Source organism: Acanthopagrus latus, chromosome 23, assembly GCF_904848185.1.
Source record: "Acanthopagrus latus isolate v.2019 chromosome 23, fAcaLat1.1, whole genome shotgun sequence".
NCBI lineage: Eukaryota > Metazoa > Chordata > Actinopteri > Spariformes > Sparidae > Acanthopagrus > Acanthopagrus latus.
Window position 1 is genome coordinate 17,197,918 of NC_051061.1, and position 19,060 is coordinate 17,216,977.

At 43.4% G+C, this 19,060-nt stretch overlaps 2 protein-coding genes across 9 annotated transcripts; both read right to left on the reverse strand.

Moving 5' to 3' along the window:
* Positions 1–205: 205 nt before the first annotated feature.
* eftud2 (elongation factor Tu GTP binding domain containing 2) lies at positions 206–13,080 on the reverse strand. The gene is made up of 28 exons (XM_037089856.1): positions 12,922–13,080; positions 12,002–12,117; positions 11,740–11,902; positions 11,533–11,611; positions 11,280–11,355; positions 10,996–11,061; positions 10,866–10,901; positions 10,550–10,640; positions 10,374–10,456; positions 10,100–10,266; positions 9,784–9,908; positions 9,604–9,667; positions 9,414–9,504; positions 9,146–9,281; positions 8,807–8,934; positions 8,276–8,469; positions 8,074–8,185; positions 7,851–7,991; positions 7,533–7,634; positions 7,229–7,311; positions 6,882–6,968; positions 5,566–5,692; positions 5,081–5,168; positions 4,784–4,902; positions 4,388–4,482; positions 4,110–4,263; positions 714–821; positions 206–625 (listed from the first exon to the last, which is right to left on the reverse strand). Exons 2-28 carry the CDS (start codon positions 12,104–12,106, stop codon positions 530–532), a joined length of 2,916 nt encoding a protein of 971 aa, XP_036945751.1. The 5' UTR covers positions 12,107–12,117; positions 12,922–13,080; the 3' UTR covers positions 206–529.
* Positions 13,081–14,641: 1,561 nt separating this feature from the next.
* Positions 14,642–17,367, reverse strand: phospho1 (phosphoethanolamine/phosphocholine phosphatase 1). Of its 8 annotated transcripts, none has more exons than XM_037088796.1 (3): positions 17,132–17,367; positions 16,607–16,664; positions 14,642–16,270 (listed from the first exon to the last, which is right to left on the reverse strand). In XM_037088796.1, the coding sequence occupies exon 3, from the start codon at positions 16,145–16,147 to the stop codon at positions 15,293–15,295; it is 855 nt and encodes a 284-aa protein (XP_036944691.1). In that variant the 5' UTR covers positions 16,148–16,270; positions 16,607–16,664; positions 17,132–17,367; the 3' UTR covers positions 14,642–15,292. The 8 variants fall into 8 exon arrangements, with proteins under 8 accessions (XP_036944691.1, XP_036944689.1, XP_036944695.1 ...); XM_037088794.1 differs by having other exon boundaries at positions 14,642–16,274; XM_037088800.1 differs by having other exon boundaries at positions 14,642–16,098; positions 17,127–17,364.
* Between the last annotated feature and the right edge of the window lie 1,693 nt (positions 17,368–19,060).

Below are 19,060 nucleotides of genomic sequence, written 5' to 3' on the forward strand. Positions count from 1 at the left end.
CACACAGCCTCCCAAACAGACACACCAATCAGTCAAAGCATCAGCAAAGCACCAGCTTACAGTAGCACTACTCTCAACCCACAAGCAGACAGCTGAGTCCACTGTGTCAAGCTTCCCAAATGACAATTACACAGTCAACAGTAGCATCGCTGTGAGGATGTGGTTTCTTTCACAGTTTGAGACAATACGGACGATGAGACATCTCTCTTCATATCACAAAGACTTCTTTTATTCAAACTGACACCGATGAATGACATCTAATTTCTTTCTTTTTTTTAAAAAAAGCCTCCAAGTTATCTTATTCTACAAAAACAATGATAATTTGTACATTTCAAAAAACACAAATACATTTAGAGAGATGAGACGCAAAAGACTTCTGCAGTTTTTCAAAAGGGAAAAAGGGCAACGACTCTCCTGTGACAGCATCGACCGAGTACTTTCATGGTTTCCATCAGTGTGTTATTGTGGTTGGATTTTACCCCAAACATCCTCTTATAAAAGCAGGATTTGGTGTCGTTTGTCTGCAGTCTCACATCGGGTAGTTAAGCACCACGTCCTGTTTGGCCAGCTCCAACAACATAGGATCGTCGAAGAACTTGCTGATACTCACATCCTCGCTCAGACCCTGCAGAACAACAAACATGGGATGTCAGTCATGCAAAAAGAGAAACTGACCAAAAAGGATGTGACAAACAGGTAGACAAAAGGTTCACCTTGCGCCTTCGGGTCTTGATCATGAATTCTCTGGCCAGGTGGGGGGCAGGCTGAGGCTCCAGAGGCCTGATCACGATACTCTTGTCCAGAGGGTCTCCAGGGACGATCTGAAAGGAAACACAACATCTTGTTAACCCAGAGTGAAACAGCGAGTGGCAGCTACGACTGGCCAACAGAGGAAATCTCCCCATTTGTATCCAGTCAGGCACAATCTGAGCAACGTTCTGACAACAGGAAACACACATCACATTTTGAGCGTTAACAAACTGAGTGGGCACTTCTAATAGTGGCTCCGACCTTTCGCCAAATATCTGATTCAGCGGCCCCATTGTTACTGAGTCAGGGAGTGCGTCCATCAACATGATGGAAAAAGCAACGAATCAGATATGTCACTCCTTCAGATTGTGACCAATGCGGCATTAATGCAGCGTTAGCAGGTTGAGTTAGGAGAAGTAAGTGTTCACCGGCTTTTAGAATGATTCACTGAAGCCATTTTCTTAAGGAGCTTACAGTGTGACCTTCACAAAGTGATCTCATTGTCATGGATGTATGATATATTCACCTTTAATGTAAAGAGAAGAGGAATGCTGGATCTGAGATAAGTCGGGTGGTGTGGAGTAAATTAGACATTTCCCAGCCTCAGGGATAGATTAAAAATGGAGGAAAGGGGAAAATAATCAATGGAGTGGCTGAAGCCTAATCAACAGATGGAAGAAACTCAACACTGTGCTGCTAGCATGCCAATACTGGCGGCACATAATCATCCTAATGAGGGAGGCACAATAAGGCCCCTTGAGTTTAATAAGGACACCGGCACAGTTCAGGGACTCCTTGTTCTTCCTCATTTTTTAAAAAGGGCCCCGACTAAATATTATTCTAAATGTTGATTATTTCCTCAATGAATCCATCAGTAATTTGTTCTATAAAATGATAGTACATTGTGAAAAATGTAGTAGCTGACAACTACTCATCCTGCACTCCACCTTCTCGCCCCTCAGATCTGCTAACTGATCCACTGATACATTTCTTGTGTTTTATTCCATCTGTGTAAAAACACTTTGGTTAAGGTTTGTCGTTTTTAAACATGCTCCATAAATAACCTTGACTTATTGATAAATCGTTGCAAACCTATTTCTAAGGCAGTTGGACAAAATAATAATAAATAACCCTAACCCTCATTTCTGTGTTGATTGTGTTAGAAACCAATTTAGGGAGAGACGGTCAAGGTGATTGGTACTGGACTTCAGAGGTGTCTTGTGGGAAAAGGGTACATTTTCTCTTACAGGACTGGATGATTTAGAAATAAATCATCGACCGTGAGTCCAAATAGAGTCGTCCATTTCAGCTGAATTTACACAACAATCCCAGGGGAAATCTGATTTAGAAAACTGCATTGCTTACAATTTAGAGCTTGACATTTATTTTACAAATGTGTGTCACGATTTGAGATTAAAGAAAATCCCACGACACAACTATAATGACAGACAGTAACTGATAAATGTCTGGACATAATAGTAAAATATGTGGTAATACAAGCCCTAAAAATCTGATTCTGCAAAAATTTTAAAAAAAGGCAACAGTGGTTTTCATTTATTCTGCATGTTCCCGAAGGATCGCTCTGTAGTCTGTGTACACTGCATCATTTTTTTACCCAGTGTTTGGACAAGCGTGTAAATACATAATTCATGTAGAGTTTCTTGTCTAACACTTCCATTTTCACCTCAAGGGGATAACACAAAAATCAGGAGGATAGAACATATTAAATATTTGCACAGAGGAGAACCTTTCTGTCTTCCAGATGAATTGCTTTGCTGCTAAGTATTAATTCTCCCTAACTGGGGCTAATTTTCACTGACACAGCTCTGCAGAGTGCAGACTCAAACGCGTCAGATGTGGCGGGCTGAGACAAACACACATTACATACTTAAAACTTAATGACTCGACACTCCGATCTACTTCACATCAAAAGCTACATAGCCAAAGTGGCAGACGTGTGCATGAGGTCGGTCACTCTGCTGCACAAGGTGCCATAAGTTTTGAGAATGTGAGTTGGTGCATGTGCATAAATACACGTGCGACTGTTTGGAAGCATGTCAGTGTGAGTGACAGAAGGGTGACAAACTTACAGACACAAAAATCTGATTTCTGGCCGACAGGGCTATTCATAGCTTATTGTTTGACTTTGTTTAGGTGTATGTGTCACACAACAGTGTGTTGTGTAACATTTTACATCCAAGTCAGACAGCGCTTTCTAAACCATGGCACAACATAGCAATGTCTCTCGGGCCTCACTGTCTCTTCAACTTGCACAATTTCCTTTGCTGTTCTTCTTTGACTAAGCTGCCAAATAACTTCAGCTACTTCTAAATCTCCCAGAGGTGAGTCGCACACAGAACACCCCATCAACACATCACTGTCCAGCCCAGCCGCATCACCAGCTCCCTCTTTATACAAAGATGTCGATTCTGAAGTGTTACTGCTGTCACTTCATACATAATTGCACGGATGCATTAAGGCCCAACAGTCCCATTCTAAATGTCCTCGTCACTGTGATCCTCCTGCTCACCTAACTGGCCATGAAGACATCTCTTGTTAATCTGTCTCCAATCAGGGACAAACCTATTATTGGCTAAGTTTGAAGTCAATATGAGAATTCTGCTCTGATGCCAGTTGTTTCTGTGTTCTTTATTAAAAACTGCCCTGTTTTTTCCCTCTGCAGTGTTTCACTGCTGAGCTGTACTAGAGGGAGAGTAAAACAAAGAAGGTATTTGCACTTTAAAGACAGTAAGTCTGGAAAATGCTCCCTTGTTTTGTCTGGCTTGGACCGCTTAAGCTTCATTTTTGCTTCCGGTGACATTTTTGCTCAGAATGAGGTCTACAGAATTAATTCCTATTAAGAAAGGAGAATGGCACTCAGGAATATATCTTTTAATTAGTTTACTTGATCATTTGTCTGAGCACACCAAACGTCCGGCCCTTTTCACTGTGCATATGTATCGAGGATAACGCAACAGTTAGTCTGAGCCTAGTGGCAACTTTACAAATTAACCTGTGGATTCAGGCCCCCATCATGTCCATTTAAATCACATTACGATGGAATCTGTTAACAGCCAGATAAATCACAGCAACTGATAACTCTTCAAATGTACCAGGACCTTTCCTTTACTGCATTTGGATAATAATTGTTCATGTTTCATGTCTATTTTTAATTTGCACATAAAAACAGGAAAGAGAATTTTTTAAAAAAATGACATCACAAAAATGAAACTTCTCATACTCAGACTGCAACACTCATCAATTCACAGTTTGTTTTGCCAATTTTCTGTATAATTGGTTCGATTCTGCACTACATTTGTATGAAAACCTGGCTGATATTAGAAGAAAAGCTTGTGTACCTGCCAGTGGTGGAACACAGACAGAGCGAAGGCCTGTCCCTGTGTGTGTGTTCGGAGGTCGGTCTCAAAGCCGAAAGAGTCAATAGCCGGGATGAAAGCCTTGATTGTGTACAGAGGGGACCCTGGAATCGGTGCATCCTGGGTGACGTGGCCCCTGATTGATGATAAACAAAGGACCAACTTTTTAAAACTCAAGTTTCTTTATTTCAAAGACAAATAGTGCATGTCAGTGCATTCAATTTCTTCCTGGGTTGATATATGAAGATGAGTACACCAACCTTCTTCGGGCCAGTACTGTGTAGACAGCAGACACGCAATCAGCCGGAGCCTGAACCTCCACAAAGTAATACGGCTCCATCAACCTTGGAGTGGCCTGTGACACAAGAGAGCCCACATATTAAAAAGAGAACAAAAGCCTGGAGACACAGTCTGGCTCTTTCACTGCTCCTATCATAAATCCACAGGTCAGCTTTACATTGTCCGGCCAAAGGGGGTAAGAGAAGAAGGCAAAATTGTTAAGGAGGAATGTTATCGTGCTACAATTAAAAAGGAACACATGTCAGCAGAAACCCAAACCGCAATCACGTTAATGGAACATTTAAGAAAGTGGGGGAACGAAAGGGAAGTCTAATGGAAGTCGAGGAGAAGAATAGGCTCAGTGGGGATGATCTCACCATGAGGAAAGCGGAGTACACCACTCTCCTGGCTGTAGGGATGACCTGCCCTCCTCCTCTGTGGAGAGGCTCCTGAGCAATGACTGCATCCAGGATCTTAAACTTGACATTCCTGATCGCTGAGGGGAGCAGAATGACTTGTGGTTAGAGTTACGGTAACAAAACACTGACCGGGAATTACACGTTAATAACACTCATCAGACTAGACGTTCCAGCACAAATGAGAGTACAGAGAATAAACATTAATCTGCAGATACAACTTGTTTCAGGGGTTCTGAAAATGTAGAGGAAACTTACGCTCATCACACAGAGGGCCCTCCCTAGTGCCCCACTGGAAGCCCTGAACAATGCTGTCTTTGACTGAGCCGAGCAGCGCCTTGTCCACCTACAGGAGAGAAAAATGCCTCATGAGTTAGGTACAGAAACAGGAAATCTCTGATGGGATGTGCTATTTGTAATCTTTGTCCCCTTTAAAGCTGCCATGAAATGACTAGAGGAGCTGTAACTTTCTATGAGTTATAAAGTTGGTTTTATGTACAACTTCTTTACAGACTGACTCACACCTACCGGCTTTGCCTAATTTCAAGATAGATTTTTTCTTTTTTGGCTTCTCAAGACTTAATGTTTTATGATTGATGTGCAAGTGGTTTGGCAGAGGAGCAGTGACCTAGTTTAATGATATCTGCTAATAGATTCAGAGATGTTTGGGTGGATTTGGAACATAAATCTCTCTCCAGACAACTTTCGCTGTGATTCACCTGCCTTGCTTTTGCAAAACTCACCTCAGAGGGCAGCGTGTCATCCACAAGGATATTTGGTCCCGTGGTGTCTGGTCCGAAGGCCCAGATTGACCTAGCAGCCAGCAGATCCCAGTCGTACTTTGTCTGGAAAAACTCTCCCAGCTTCTTCCTGTCACGGCGAAACAGAAGAGCTACTGGTTAAAAGTAGATGTGCACATTATGTTATTATGTCAGCTGGAACATTAAGGAGATTGGTTGATTGGGGGGCAGAGGGGTTAATGGAAGAGGAGGAGTAGAGTGAAGGGTTAGTTTAATGGTCTGTGAAGTATGTCACTTCTCTGGCATTGCTACTGCATGCTGGCACCGCTGGGTCCAGATGGACTAGCAGATGAGCCGAGTACTGACAGGAAGTCCAACACATACACACACACACACACACACACACACACACACAAACACACTCGCCGTGACACAGGGATGGGAAAATCATGTATGCTTTTAGTGCAGAATTCAATTACTGTGAGTGAGTCGATCACTTTACCACGGAGCATTTTTAATGAGCACACACTTGTCACAATGTATAGAAGGCTCCTTTACTTTGCTCAAATATACAAATACGGAAATGCTCCCCTGTGCATCTTTTCTACAAGTTATGCATGAGGAGAGAAGTAATGAACCTTGCTTTCAAATTTAGTATTTCTTACACTCAGAGAGTTTATACTGCCCCTTTTAAACTGACGAGAAAAAGCAAAAAAAATCCACCGTGTGTCTGTTCGTTCGACATGACTTTGAAACTTATTGTCACGTTGTTCTGCCGGCTTTCAAAACTTTTACAAAACAAGCGAGACCTTAACGAAATTGAATTTACATTGAATGACACACCAGACCAGCACTGTTATCAATCTGCAGCACATGGTTGTTACGTTCATGTCCGACTTAAAAATTGAAATTAATTGCAGGACCGTCAGAAAGTGCACACGTCTTAGTCTGTGTATGATAACTTGTAGAAAATTGGTAAAGCACCTATGCAGTTACCCAAAAATCCAATAAAAGCACATTTTTAATGACTATTTCAGCCCTGAGCATTTCTATACCTCGCTACCTTCTTCAATGACAGCATTTAATCAAAGAACCAATCATCATTCTTACATGTCTGCTCATTTATCGCTGCAAAGCGAGGGAATAATGAGAACGAATGATTGGTCAGAGTGGCTCTGAAATGTGGAGAAATTAATAAGGCAACCACCATATCAGACAGAGAGAGGGGGGTAGGACCTACAGATACATCTAACATGAGGAGAACATTATACGATTTCAATTAATTAAAGTGAGATCTATAGTGTGAGCATCTATATTACCTGTTCCACGTGATCTGCACCACTTCGTTCTCGATGTCCTCGGCCAGCCCCTTCTCCAAGGGCTCAGCGATCATGGTGATCTTATTCCTGTCAATCACATCACACAGCGGTCAATCACTTATTCAGAGTTTGGTGAGACGCTAAGCCCAAGGGAAGACAAACTGACAATGACTCTGAACTGTGCAAAAATTTAACACCAGAAAAAGATACACAACATCTAACAGACTTAAAAACATACAGTGAGAAATGACAAACCCATCAGAAAATGATTGCAGGGATGTGAGTAAAGAAAGTCCTCTTGTATTTATGGCTGGCTATGGTATAAATATATTGTGTTTGATACGCACTTTTTGTTGGGTGTTTCAGCGAAGCACTTGAGTGATGACGTCTCCACAACTGTTTCACAGAAAGTCACAACAGGGTCAGCAACCTGCAGATGAAGATGAGCAGAATTACACACAATAAGAAAAAGGCCCACTCCTGTGGTCCAAGTTTAACTTTTACAACAACTTTGATACTGATATATAATTGCATTGCTATGATAAAATATGAGAAGATTGTTATATACAAATCAACACTTGTTAAATTAGTTACTGAGAACTGCAAATGATGATGTATAACAACAAATGAAGCAGCAGAGAGAGAATTTACTTTAATATCAATCTCGGAGTACATCTTTCGCAGGTCGTGCATGACACAGTCCAGGTAGAGCTCTCCTGTCCCCAAGATAACATGCTCTCCTGACTCCTCCACCTGAACGAGACAAACACACAAATGTTTAAATAAACTTAAAGCAATCTAATAGTTACATAATTACTGCTGACTTCACAGTTTTGTGTTCTTCTTTCAGTATCCAAAGTGTCTTCTCTAATTGCAGCTCTAACTTATCATTACTTCAATCTATGTTAAAGGAATTGTGGTTTGCAGAATTTTAAACCTAGATTTTCATCTAGCTAAGTGGCGACTTACCTTTGTGGTGAGGGACGGATAGCTCTTGTTGACCTTCCTCAGTCCATCCAACATTTTTGGTAGCTCTGATGGGTTGACGGGCTCCACCGCAATCTTTATAACTGATGCTGTGTTGAATTTCAGCGGCCTGAAAATCTGAGCCTGTCATGGAAATTCAAAATGTAAACAACGCAGTGTTTATCACTTTTTTTAAGATTTCACTGGTATTTCTCCAGTGTCTCACCTCTTCGTTCCCTCTGGGCTCTGTGATTGTTGCCGTCTTGACGATTGGCTGGTCACAACCTTCAATGAGAACCCAGTTGCCAGCAGGCACTCGATTCACTTCAATTTGGTATCTAAAAATGATGATGGATTATTAATGTTAAATACAAACATCACAGGTTTCTGATTTTTTAAACTTTGGAAACCAAACCCCTGCAGCTAACCTGGCGACTGAAATCCAAAGACGGCCCACAGTGCAGACCTGGGAGTCCTCCTCATCTTCAAGGGTGTAGTTCTCTCCTAAAACCTTGACAGGCTGGCCTGCCTGAATGGTCCCACTCAAGACCCTGCCAAACGCGTGGAACTGTACTCCATCCTCTGTGCTGTACATCTTAGTAGTGTGGCACATCAAAGGACCCTGAAGGTGAGGAGACATGAGGCGAGGAGGAAAGAGGGATAAGAGGGCAGCATAAAGTAGGGCAAGAGAGTCTCACAACTGGAACAATGGAAGGTTTATGTGAAAGGAGGCAAGACCTTTAAATGGAAAACGAAAACTGTGATGAATGTCTGTCAGTGGCTTGAACTGGCTTATTAAACAGCTCAAGCCAATTTAGAAAAAACAGCCTGTTGGCTTAATTTGTAGGAGCATTTAGAATGTCACTACTGACTTCTTCAGCTTGACTGGGAAGAGACTGCAGCTATTTACTGTTAATTTGTGCATCTGCTTCTCAGTGCTCTGCCTCCACTGTACTCACGTCAGGGTCACACTCTGCCATGGCCTCCCCCAGATCTGAGTCCAGACCTCCAGTGTATGTGTGCTCTATCTTGTTCTTAGCACCCTCTTGTGGGGAGGGGATGTGATGTACACACATGTCCACGAACCCTGCAAGGAAGAGATTTATGATCTACTTCACATGTTTACCAAAGCAGGACAATTTATCTTCTAAACAGTGAGATAAATATAGTGCCTCTGAAAGTCTCTGCAGTATTGTTATTACCTTATTTATATTTTCTCTTAAAAACAAAGTTCTTCATATATAATCACAAAAACATAACTGAAACAGCAACACAAACAGAAGGAAACAGAACCACACCTGTGAACTCTCCAAAGAAGCGGTTACAGACCAGCCTCAGCAGAGGTCTGATGTTCAGCTTCAGCTCCTCTTTGGTCAGGTGGATGCCCAGCTCATCCAGAACCCGGGGGAGAGATGTGTCCACATCCCCAACCACCTAGACACAAAGTGGAACTGGGTCAGGATTATATACTGAGTTTTGCAACTCAACCAGAGCTAACTGGATCTGAAAGTACTAAACTAACTGTGTTGCCTTGTTACACATTTGAGAAAAAAATACATGTCCAACCTGTGAGAGGATTTTGTAGAGAGGCTCAAGGACAAATTCCACAAAGCTGCGCTGAGAATTACTGCTGGGAGCTTTCTTTGTGAACTTGCGGCTGAGCAATAGTAAAGGCAGAAAGGAGACAGCGTAAGAATGTGCAAAAAGAAGAGGATGGAATATAAGTATTCTGTTGAAATACAAATTAGCAACTCACGTTTTGGGGTTGAAGTAAATGTCTCCCCAAAGCCTCTTGGCAAACTCATTATAGTTGATGTCTCCTGCAAACAAAAAGTGAGAAGACAGTCAATACATTAATAACTGCATTAGGCATGAGAGGTTAGATGGACATACCAGTTTACAGTTTATGCGTGGATGATTTGATGAGTCATCTTACCGTAGGTGTCTGAGTAGATCTTTGCAAAGGACCCCAGGGTGAAACAGATACTGTACTGAGAGCTGGCGAAGCACACATTTCCGAGGAGAGGAGACACCACGACGTTCTCATCTGTGGAGTACGTGCTGAGGTAGAGGAGGGACAACCGACAATTAAGTGTCTGATTTTGGCACAAAGGTGAAGGGAGAATATCCTCCCACTTAACATCACAGCACCAACAAATATTTAGGTTTTTCCAACCAACATGTAGCATCACCTCACATAATGTCATTCATGCTACCGATACCCTTTGGTTATTATGGGCTTAAATTACTACCTGAGCAAACCGTTGACCTCATCCACAATGTGGCGAAGTTTATAATAAGCATCTGTGGGAGGTAATTTGAGCTCCACGATGAGCCGGTCCACCTTGTTGATGCAGATGGTGATGGCCATACGCTCCTGAACTGCATGTTTGATTAGACGCTCTGTGTTCAGCATCACCTAGGTGAAGATATGAAAAGGTTACAATGAAGCAGAGAATGAGAACATTATGTCCAGAGACGCAAGAGTGGGAGACGATACAAAAGAAAAAAAAATCAGTGACTCACTCCTTCTGCTGCGTCTATGAAGAGGACAACACCGTCTGAGATCCGGATGCTGGATGTGACTTCGTCAGAGAAGTTCACGTGGCCTTTGAGGATGACACAAGGATGTACATCACTTTCTGCTATGATTCATCAAAACACACATTCAGGACTCAAAGCATCCAGCTGAAATTCAATACCTGGTGTATCCATGATGTTGAAAAGGTAGGATTTGCCTCTGGAGTCAGGCAGGACCATTGTGACAGGGGTACTCTTGATACCAACTCCTCTCTATGGAAAAGGCAAAAGATAAAAATCAACCATCCAGCAAGAGAAACATAAATCATTTTCAAACTTATTTCCTATAAATGATCATTTCTGGCAACCTCACCTCTTTATTAGACAAAGTGAAGTTGCCAGAATTATCAACATGCTGTTTAATATGTGGTAACCACATTTTTTTTTTGAGTACATTCAAGTGTCAGTAATAAGCCACAGTTCAAACGGATTACTCACCTCCTGTTCTGTAAAGAGGATGTCTGTGTATCGGAGCTGTAAAAGTCAAAAGTCATGTTACTTTTTGCTGTCATTTCCAGAAAAGGTCACGCATTACAAGGATTTGTTTATTATTACGATCAACACTCACGTCCACATCATCTCGCTTCCTGATTTCTGGATGTGTTTGTTCAATCAGGCAGTCCACAAAACAGGTCTGAAAGGAATAAACACATGCATTAGATCCCCATGAGTCACAGATGAGTCTGAAGTGAAGCCATGTTATTGGCATATGCTCCACAACATTCCCAGCCTCCTAAATTTTTCATCTTAGGAACACATGTCCTTGTTGGCTAAATGTCACAGAGAAGCCCTGATGAAAAACCTGCAGCTTAAAGAGAAACTGAGTGAAGTAACTGTAGGGCAGGCTCTGACCTTGCCGTGATGAAGGTGTCCACACAGTGTGACATTACGGATTAGCTCAGGACCGTCCATCAGATCCGCAAGGAATCTGCCAAGAGAGAGGAGGGATATCACAGCTGGACAAACACACAGCAGACATGGGCAGATGGCAAACGTGTACAGGAAATTCACAAGACCCAATAAAGTGCTGTCACTAGAGGGGACGTAATTAGGATGAATTGCTACATTGTCAACCTTTTTAGACATAACCATGCAGATAACTTACTCCATGTCATAAACAGTGGCAGGTAACTCCTGTTCCATCAGGGTGAACTGTTTGTTCTTCACAGGCTTGATGATTGGCTCTGTGGAGAGAACAAAAAACAGGTGGTTACCCTTCACGTGTCATTTAAAACATAAGCAAGCATGTGGATTACATTTCCAAATACTCTGAATAAAAATCTGAATACAAGCTACATTCTTTGTATCTAACCTGTAAGAGGTTGTGTGTCTTCTTCTTGGACGATAGTTTCCACTTCGGGCCCATAAACCTCCTCTGCTGTAGGATAGTACTTCTTGTCTTCATGCAGAACCACCTCCATACCCGGGACATCTTCATCAGCATCAGCAGGCTCGTCATCATCATCTTCATCACCCTGCGCAAACACAGATTTGTTATTGTGACGTATGTGCTCATATTGCAAGTATGCACATATTACTTGGTAATAACTTTTTCCGCAGCTTTTGGAAAGTACCTCATCAACATCTCTGTCCTCTGCATCCAGATCATCTTCATCATCGTCAGAGTCCAGCTCTGGACCGATGTAGTTGCCAAACTCGTCATACAGATCAGCCTCCATCTTGTAGAGAACTGAGAGATGGGCCATGAGTTTATAACAAGTCATATTGAGAGGGTTTCAGTTATTAGTACAGAAAAAAGTAGAACAGGAGCCAACAAGAGCACATAAAGATAAAGGTTAATGGCAAAATCAGCCTTTTCTAATGTCGAAAGATGGTCCATTATCAATAATTTCAAATGGTCATTTTCACCGTTTTCTGCTTTGGTGGTCTTAAATGACATTTGCTGACAGTTTGGTTGCCCAATCAACCAAAAAATTACCAGAGCAACCGGATCATGTGCAGTTCATAGAAGTGGACATTTTGTAATGGAGATAAATTGTGTGATAAATCAGCAATATAATTAAGTAGTGAGATTGTAATACCTCACCCAACAAAACGTATTGTTTTGTGAGTCTATATGCAACAATGAAGCATTTTCATTGTAGAATTTGGCTTTGGTTGTTTTAAAAATGCCGATAATAACTAACACAACTAGCCAGTTAACAGTATCACAATTACAGTCAATGCTAACTAGCTAGCATAACACGCACCGCCAGAGTTTAGTACGCTATTTATCGAGCTTACGGATGCTTTCCACCGGCAAAAAGTCGGACTAAACTTAATCTTAAACGAGAAGATTTCGGGGATTATAAACTGCGCTGTTTCTTGTGTTTGCAATGCTATTAGTGAGTCAAAAATGAGCATGCTAGCCGGCTACACATTGAAGAAATGAATGACTTTCAGGCGACGTTTCAGTTACGTTGATGCTTAGCGCGTTAGCTAACAATATCTTACGGTACTAAACTATGACTTGAAGGGTGCAAACTCCACTCACCTGTATTCTGTTGTTATGCAGTCAGCGAATAATACTTTCACAGCAAGTTAAAAGTTGGGTATGTATTCAGAAGATAAATAATTTCCCAAATAGCGCCATGCGCATGAGACACTACTTCCGGCTTTCTTCTTCGCTGAGCGCGGTGAGAACTCGACGCTTTGCTCTCTATCGCCCCCATGCGAGAGGCCACAAACGGTACTGACGTTTCATAAGATCCTCTCAGCTGCCAAAGCTCAAATCTCACTCCAACACCTCAAATTACATTACATCAGCTGTCAACCAAACATTACTGCATTATTACTCACTCTGCCATGCGACATATAATATATTTGTCGATTTCAGAGGGTTATTGTGGTCTCGGCCAAACCTGAGAAAAGCCCATGTCGAAGTGTCCTTGGGCAAGCTACTGAACCCCAAACTGCTCCTGATGTGCTGGTTGGCACTTTGCATGGCAGCCACCGTCATCACTGAATGAATGTAAGAATTACTGTAAGTTGCTTTGGACAAAAGCGTCTGTTAAATGCCTGTAAAGTAGATAATTGATTATTATCCTTTTCTTTCTCCCTTTTCTTTTCCCTTGGGCTTTTGCTATTCCTGAAGATCCAAGTTGTAAACCAGCTTTAATAAGTCAACCATAAAACAACATGTTTCACAAGACAGTGTTCTACATGAAAGTCCAAACCAAAAAGTGCAATTTGGAAAAAAAAGACAAATGAGGCAACAAAAATCAATAGATTCAATAGATCCATTTTTCTTTTTTTTTTCTTCATTTTTTTCTAATTCTTGTACAGATGTATTCATAATATAAGGACTCCTATGACTCCATAGAATTTGTGTGTGACAAATGAAAAACTATAAATTAGGGGTTATAGATGAGAATAAATGTGTTGTCTCAGCCAAGGCCCACACAACTGTACTGCTTAAAGTAGGCATAGCTGTCGTTATGCACTGTGGCCACTGGGGGGCGTTGGACACCCACTCATGATGACACACTCCTGACGTCCATGAACTCCAGGTTTGAATACATAAACCTGGGAGATGAAGCCTGTGTGTGTGTGTGTGTGTGTGTGTGTGTGTGTGTGTGTGTGTGTGTGTGTGTGTGTGTGTGTGTGTGTGTGTGTGTGTGTGTGTGATTTTGTCTGTTTGGTGAACAAGACAGCTTGAAACTAAATTAAAACTCAAGTGTCTACACCAACATTTGGCCTGTATAGAGATAATAATTGACATTTAACTGAAATTTCAGTGAGTCCAACCAGGCTAAGTGATTCCTATGTGCTACAACTTCACATGGCAAACTTAAAATGTTAGTTACACACGAAATGATATGAGTATATGTATTATAAAGATATTGAGGTGTTACAGTTGTGTAGGTGCTGAAAGTTACTCATTAGCACTGAGGATAAATGTTAGAAATGCTAATTTACTTTAATTTCAGTGAACTATTGAACTCCAATGTGTGGAAAACTTGTTAATGTTAATGGAACATTACTTGTGCAGGATAGATATATATATTTGTATTAATAACTGGTGTGCTGTAAGGACAATATTTGCGTGAACCTTCACATAAGTGACGCAGAGTGTTTGTGAAAGTCATGATGTTCACATATAACATGTGGCCTCTTTATGGCACGAGTCCATGGATATTATCAGGGGGATGGTTAATAATTATCTCACGTGCATGTTGATAATGTGTTGATGATAAAGTCAGACACCGGCAGAGTTTCAGTTGATGGCTTTATTCCTGCTGGTGTTTGTGTTTCTTTCAGTAGGCCTGGCCCACACAGTGAAGACACGACAGACTCATAAACAAGTCAGACAGATCAGCAACATACATTTGTAAATAAGACACATTTTCTCTGACAGGCACATTGACACAAATCTGCTGGTATCAGACGGCAGTGTTTCTCTGATTTCATCTAGAGAGATTATACTTTAATATCTATTACATTTTTAAAATTGCCGTTTAGAAGAAAACACACTTATAATTGTTATACAAGAGCAACCAGTCACATTTTTTTTTTGTTTTTGTTTTACTATATTGCTGTTGAAATTCACATAGATTCCCCACAGTTCAAAGCAACACATGACCCATTTAAAGGATATCTGTATTTGGCAAATGCCCTTAAACTTTAAAATGTATGTCCTCAAAAAACAAAGCACCGAATCTGAGACAGTGGCAGAATCATTAACCTGGGCCTCTGTCTGAGAGTGACCTCTGGCACTGAGGCTGGACACCAGATAGACACACTTTAATGTATTTTAACACAGTACAAAGGATTTGATTGCCTCGAACATTAGTTTCTGGGACTATTTCACCTGAGATTATGGTTTAAAAAGTGTCAACTGGCCCTTTAACCTCCTGCCTCCCTCTCTACTCCACCACCAGCTTCCTCAGCCGCTGCACCACATCCTCCGCGGTGGCCCACGGGACCGTGACCGCCTTGAACTCCCCGGGCATGGCTTCATGGGTCTCCGTGATCAGCCGGTGCATGGGGAAGTCCCGCCGCGGGAACGCCACGTCCCGGGGTCCGAGGGCGAGCGCCGGGCAGAAGTCGTTGGCTCCGTCCCCGACGTAGAAGACCCGCTGGTAGGGGCGGCCCCTCTCCTGCGTCCTGCGGGCCACGTACTCCCTGACGACCACCTGCTTGCACATGTTGTCCGGGCACCGCTGGCAGTCGTGGGAGTGGAAGGGCCGCATCACCAGGCGGCCGTCTCTGTTGAAGGTGGCCGGGTTGGTGAAGATGCGGTGGAAGAGTTGGCGGGCCCCTGCGCGCCGGAGCCAGGACTCGATGAAGAAGGTGTTGGCGTCGGACAGCAGCACCACCTCGAAGTCCTGCTGGGGCCGGGTGCGGAGGAACTGGAAGAGGGTGAGCATGCCGGGGGTGGCGGGCAGCTTCTCCATCACGTTGCGGATGTCGCTCTCGGTGACGCCCTGCTCCGCCAGGTAGGCCAGGACGCGCTGCATGTACTCGTTGTAGCGGCCCGGCTGGTAGGTGTCCTTCAGCCAGGTCGGCAGGTGCTGACCCGGGGCGGTCTGCACCACCATGTCGTCGCTGGTTTCATCCACGATGGTCTCATCGAAGTCAAAGAAGATGAGGAAGCGCCGGTCGTTGGGGATGTGAGTGGACTGGGAGGCCATGATCTCTGAGCGTCTGGACCTGGCGGGCTCCCCCTCTCCTGGGGGATTGGGTGGGACATAACAGCAGTTGAAGAATGAATCCCCCATGATCGACTACGCCACACTTCTTACTTTTGCCGAGTGGCATCAAAAACTCTCCACTTTTGCGCTCCCACTCTCCAGCATCCCACGCAAGGCAGGCCACAGTAAGGTGGAGGCTACCGAGGCTGGCTTTCTGGGAAACATCAGCGCATACAGACGAGGGATGGAGGTAAAAACAGAATCAGACATAAAGTAGGACACACATAATAATCTAATATCATATAGACTTGAGAAAGGTGCGAGGCAAAAGAGAGAAACAGCCAAAGCTGGCAGCTCTTTCAAACCAGGCGAGGCAGCATCCACCGAGGGATTTTCTACAGAATAGGCTAGAAGTGAGGAAGAGGAGGTGGAGGTGATCCTGCTGGAGCAGAAGCGAGCATCAGGCCGTGTCACAGCCCGAGCTCTGCATGCAAACATCCACACGAACAAGCGAGACCAGCGCGCATCAAGCCGCTGCCTGCGTACCTCAGACTGTAGGTGATGTCAGCTGTGCAGGTCTGCTGTCCTCATGTGGTTCTGATCCCTGCAGAAACACACACACACACACACACACACACACACACACACACACACACACACACACACACACACACACACAAAACTACGTAAATCTCCTCAAAGTCAAAACGACCCATTGATTAAAAAAAAAAATATATACAAAAAATAAAAATAAATATCACAATCAAGGTCAGCTGAGAGACCTTCAGGTAAATCCTCCAAGAAAAGATGCCCGACACTGTTCCTGACAGGATTTTCGTAAATGTGATACATTTCGGGGGAAAAAAAACAACATTCCAACAGTGAGAAAATCCAGAGAGAACTTGTCAGCCGGCCAACTTCATGTGCCGGCTGATCTAACCTACTTTCTCACAGCACAACATCTGAGAGCCCACTGACATTACAACCAAATTATAGAACCCGCAGATGTGGAGTACAATCTTAAAAAACAACAACAACAACAACAAAAACAAAAAACAAAAAACACCTTACTGTGTCACCGGCGGCGGTTCCGATCCGGTCCGGTCTGAAGGAGATCCGCGGCAGAGTTTCGCCGGTCGGCCGGTGGGACGCGCACTTTTATGTGACAGCCAGAAGCACCGGAGCAGCCGCGGACGTGACCGCGCCTACAGGTCCGCCCCGTTAATGGCAGCCTGCCGAGCGCGTTCACGACAAGAGGGGGAGAGAGAGAAAGAGAGAGAGAGAGAGAGAGAGAGAGAGAGAGGAGGGAGAGAGAGAGAGAGAGAGAGGAGGGAGAGAGAGAGGAGGGAGAGAGGGGGGCCCTGTGTGGGAGGAGAGAGGAAGGAAGGCAGAAGGAGCGACGGGTAAATACTCTGTTTCCTGAGCGTGTCCGCAGCGCTGTGAGCTCCTTCAAGTGAATGTGTCAGTTTGTGCTGCGTGTTAATGATCTGTGTCTCAGGGCAGATTAGAAAACTCCACACATGCTGCGGTCCGTCTGCAGAACGTGAGACACTGAGGGGCATAAACGCTACTGGCTCTAACAGGCTGGAGAAGAGCAAGGTGCAACCTGAGTCTGAGGGGGAGAAAAACAAAACACACACGCAGGTCGCTTCAGGAAGTCACAGGAAAATATTTGAATAATCCAAAATAATCCAGCTGCCCTGATTCAGAAACTTTCCAGCGACTCCAGAGATTTAAAAAGCGCCCTTTGTAAGAAAAGTGACGCTTCGGGATGGAGGCCGACCCATTCTACAATCCCAGTGCAGCAGTTTTTGGCTGAGCTGGGACTGAGACTCAAAAATCAACTTTTCTTACAAATATCACCTTTAAAACTGTAAAACAACAACAACAAAAAAAACAATCTCTTTCACATATAGATTTAAGGGAAAAGTTACATCGAAAAAAATGAAACTCGGTCATTATCAGCTCACCGTCACACTGACGGAAACACAGGTGGAGATTGGTGGGCCACAGAATATTTCTGGAATGTCACAGGAAACCTGCGTGGCAGCATTCTCCAAAAACAGCTGAGGCAGATGGGGACTTGTTTTGAAATGTAAGAAAATGTAAGTGCGCCACCATTTTACATCTGAAACATGTTGCGTTTTCATTTATTGACTACGGTGACACATTAGCGTCGCAGCGAGGGAGCTTTTTCTTTTCTTTCTAAACCGCAGTCCTGTGAGAGAAACAGGCAAAGACACAGTGATTAATGAACGTGAACGTTTGTTCGCCTGATAAACACGACACGGAGCCCTCCGCTCCTTATCTGCCTGCTGACAGACGCCTCCCTCCTCTACGACACAAGGCGTAATGACTAACAGCTGGGGTGGCTGACTATTTTCAAACCCAAATGGGAATGGAGATGTACAGACGGTGTGTTATTATCTCCTCTGGTCGTGAAGTGAGCCTCGCTACCTGACCACCCACTCACCACCAGTGAGTCACTCACACTTTCCTCTACCCGTCGGCGCGCTCTGCTACCTTATAGGTTTGTGTGACTCATTTGTGCGCCACTTAAAGAACCACCTGTGGTGATGGAGGGCACACATTTGAGCTTTTTAGGAGGCATTCTAGCAACGAGTACAAGTCTTAATGTGCCCTTAGAGGAGGCACGTTCTGTTTATGTATGAAAAAAGCTGGTTGAGTTGGAGAAACGGATGTCAGTCTTTACATTATCCAGGTTTCACTTATGGTATTTCATTGGTATAAGCAGGTAATGACTCTTTGTCTGTGACACAGCTGCTTCTCTAAGGGTTTAGATGAAAAGACTGTAGCTGTAAGTTACTGGAGACTCCCTGCCTGAGGTTACTGGTGGTCAAAGTCTCTGCCAAGTGAATACAATGCAACCTACTGGAATGCTCTTTCAGGTCATCTGCAAAAACAAACACACTCCTTTTAAAAAGACTTGCTAAAAGACATGTTTTTGCTCATGATGGGTCACTTGGAAAGAAAGGGAAG

Coding starts and splice junctions, on each gene's coding strand:
- phospho1 (XM_037088796.1), bottom strand. CDS start 16,147: ATGGGGGATTCATTCTTCAACTGCTGTTATGTCCCACCCAATCCCCCA.
- eftud2 (XM_037089856.1), bottom strand. CDS start 12,106: ATGGAGGCTGATCTGTATGACGAGTTTGGCAACTACATCGGTCCAGAG. Junction 9,909..10,099: donor GAGGTCAACGGTTTGCTCAG/GTAGTAATTTAA, acceptor CCTCTACCTCAG/CACGTACTCCACAGATGAGA. Junction 7,312..7,532: donor ACTCCGAGATTGATATTAAA/GTAAATTCTCTC, acceptor CTTCATCTGCAG/GTTGCTGACCCTGTTGTGAC.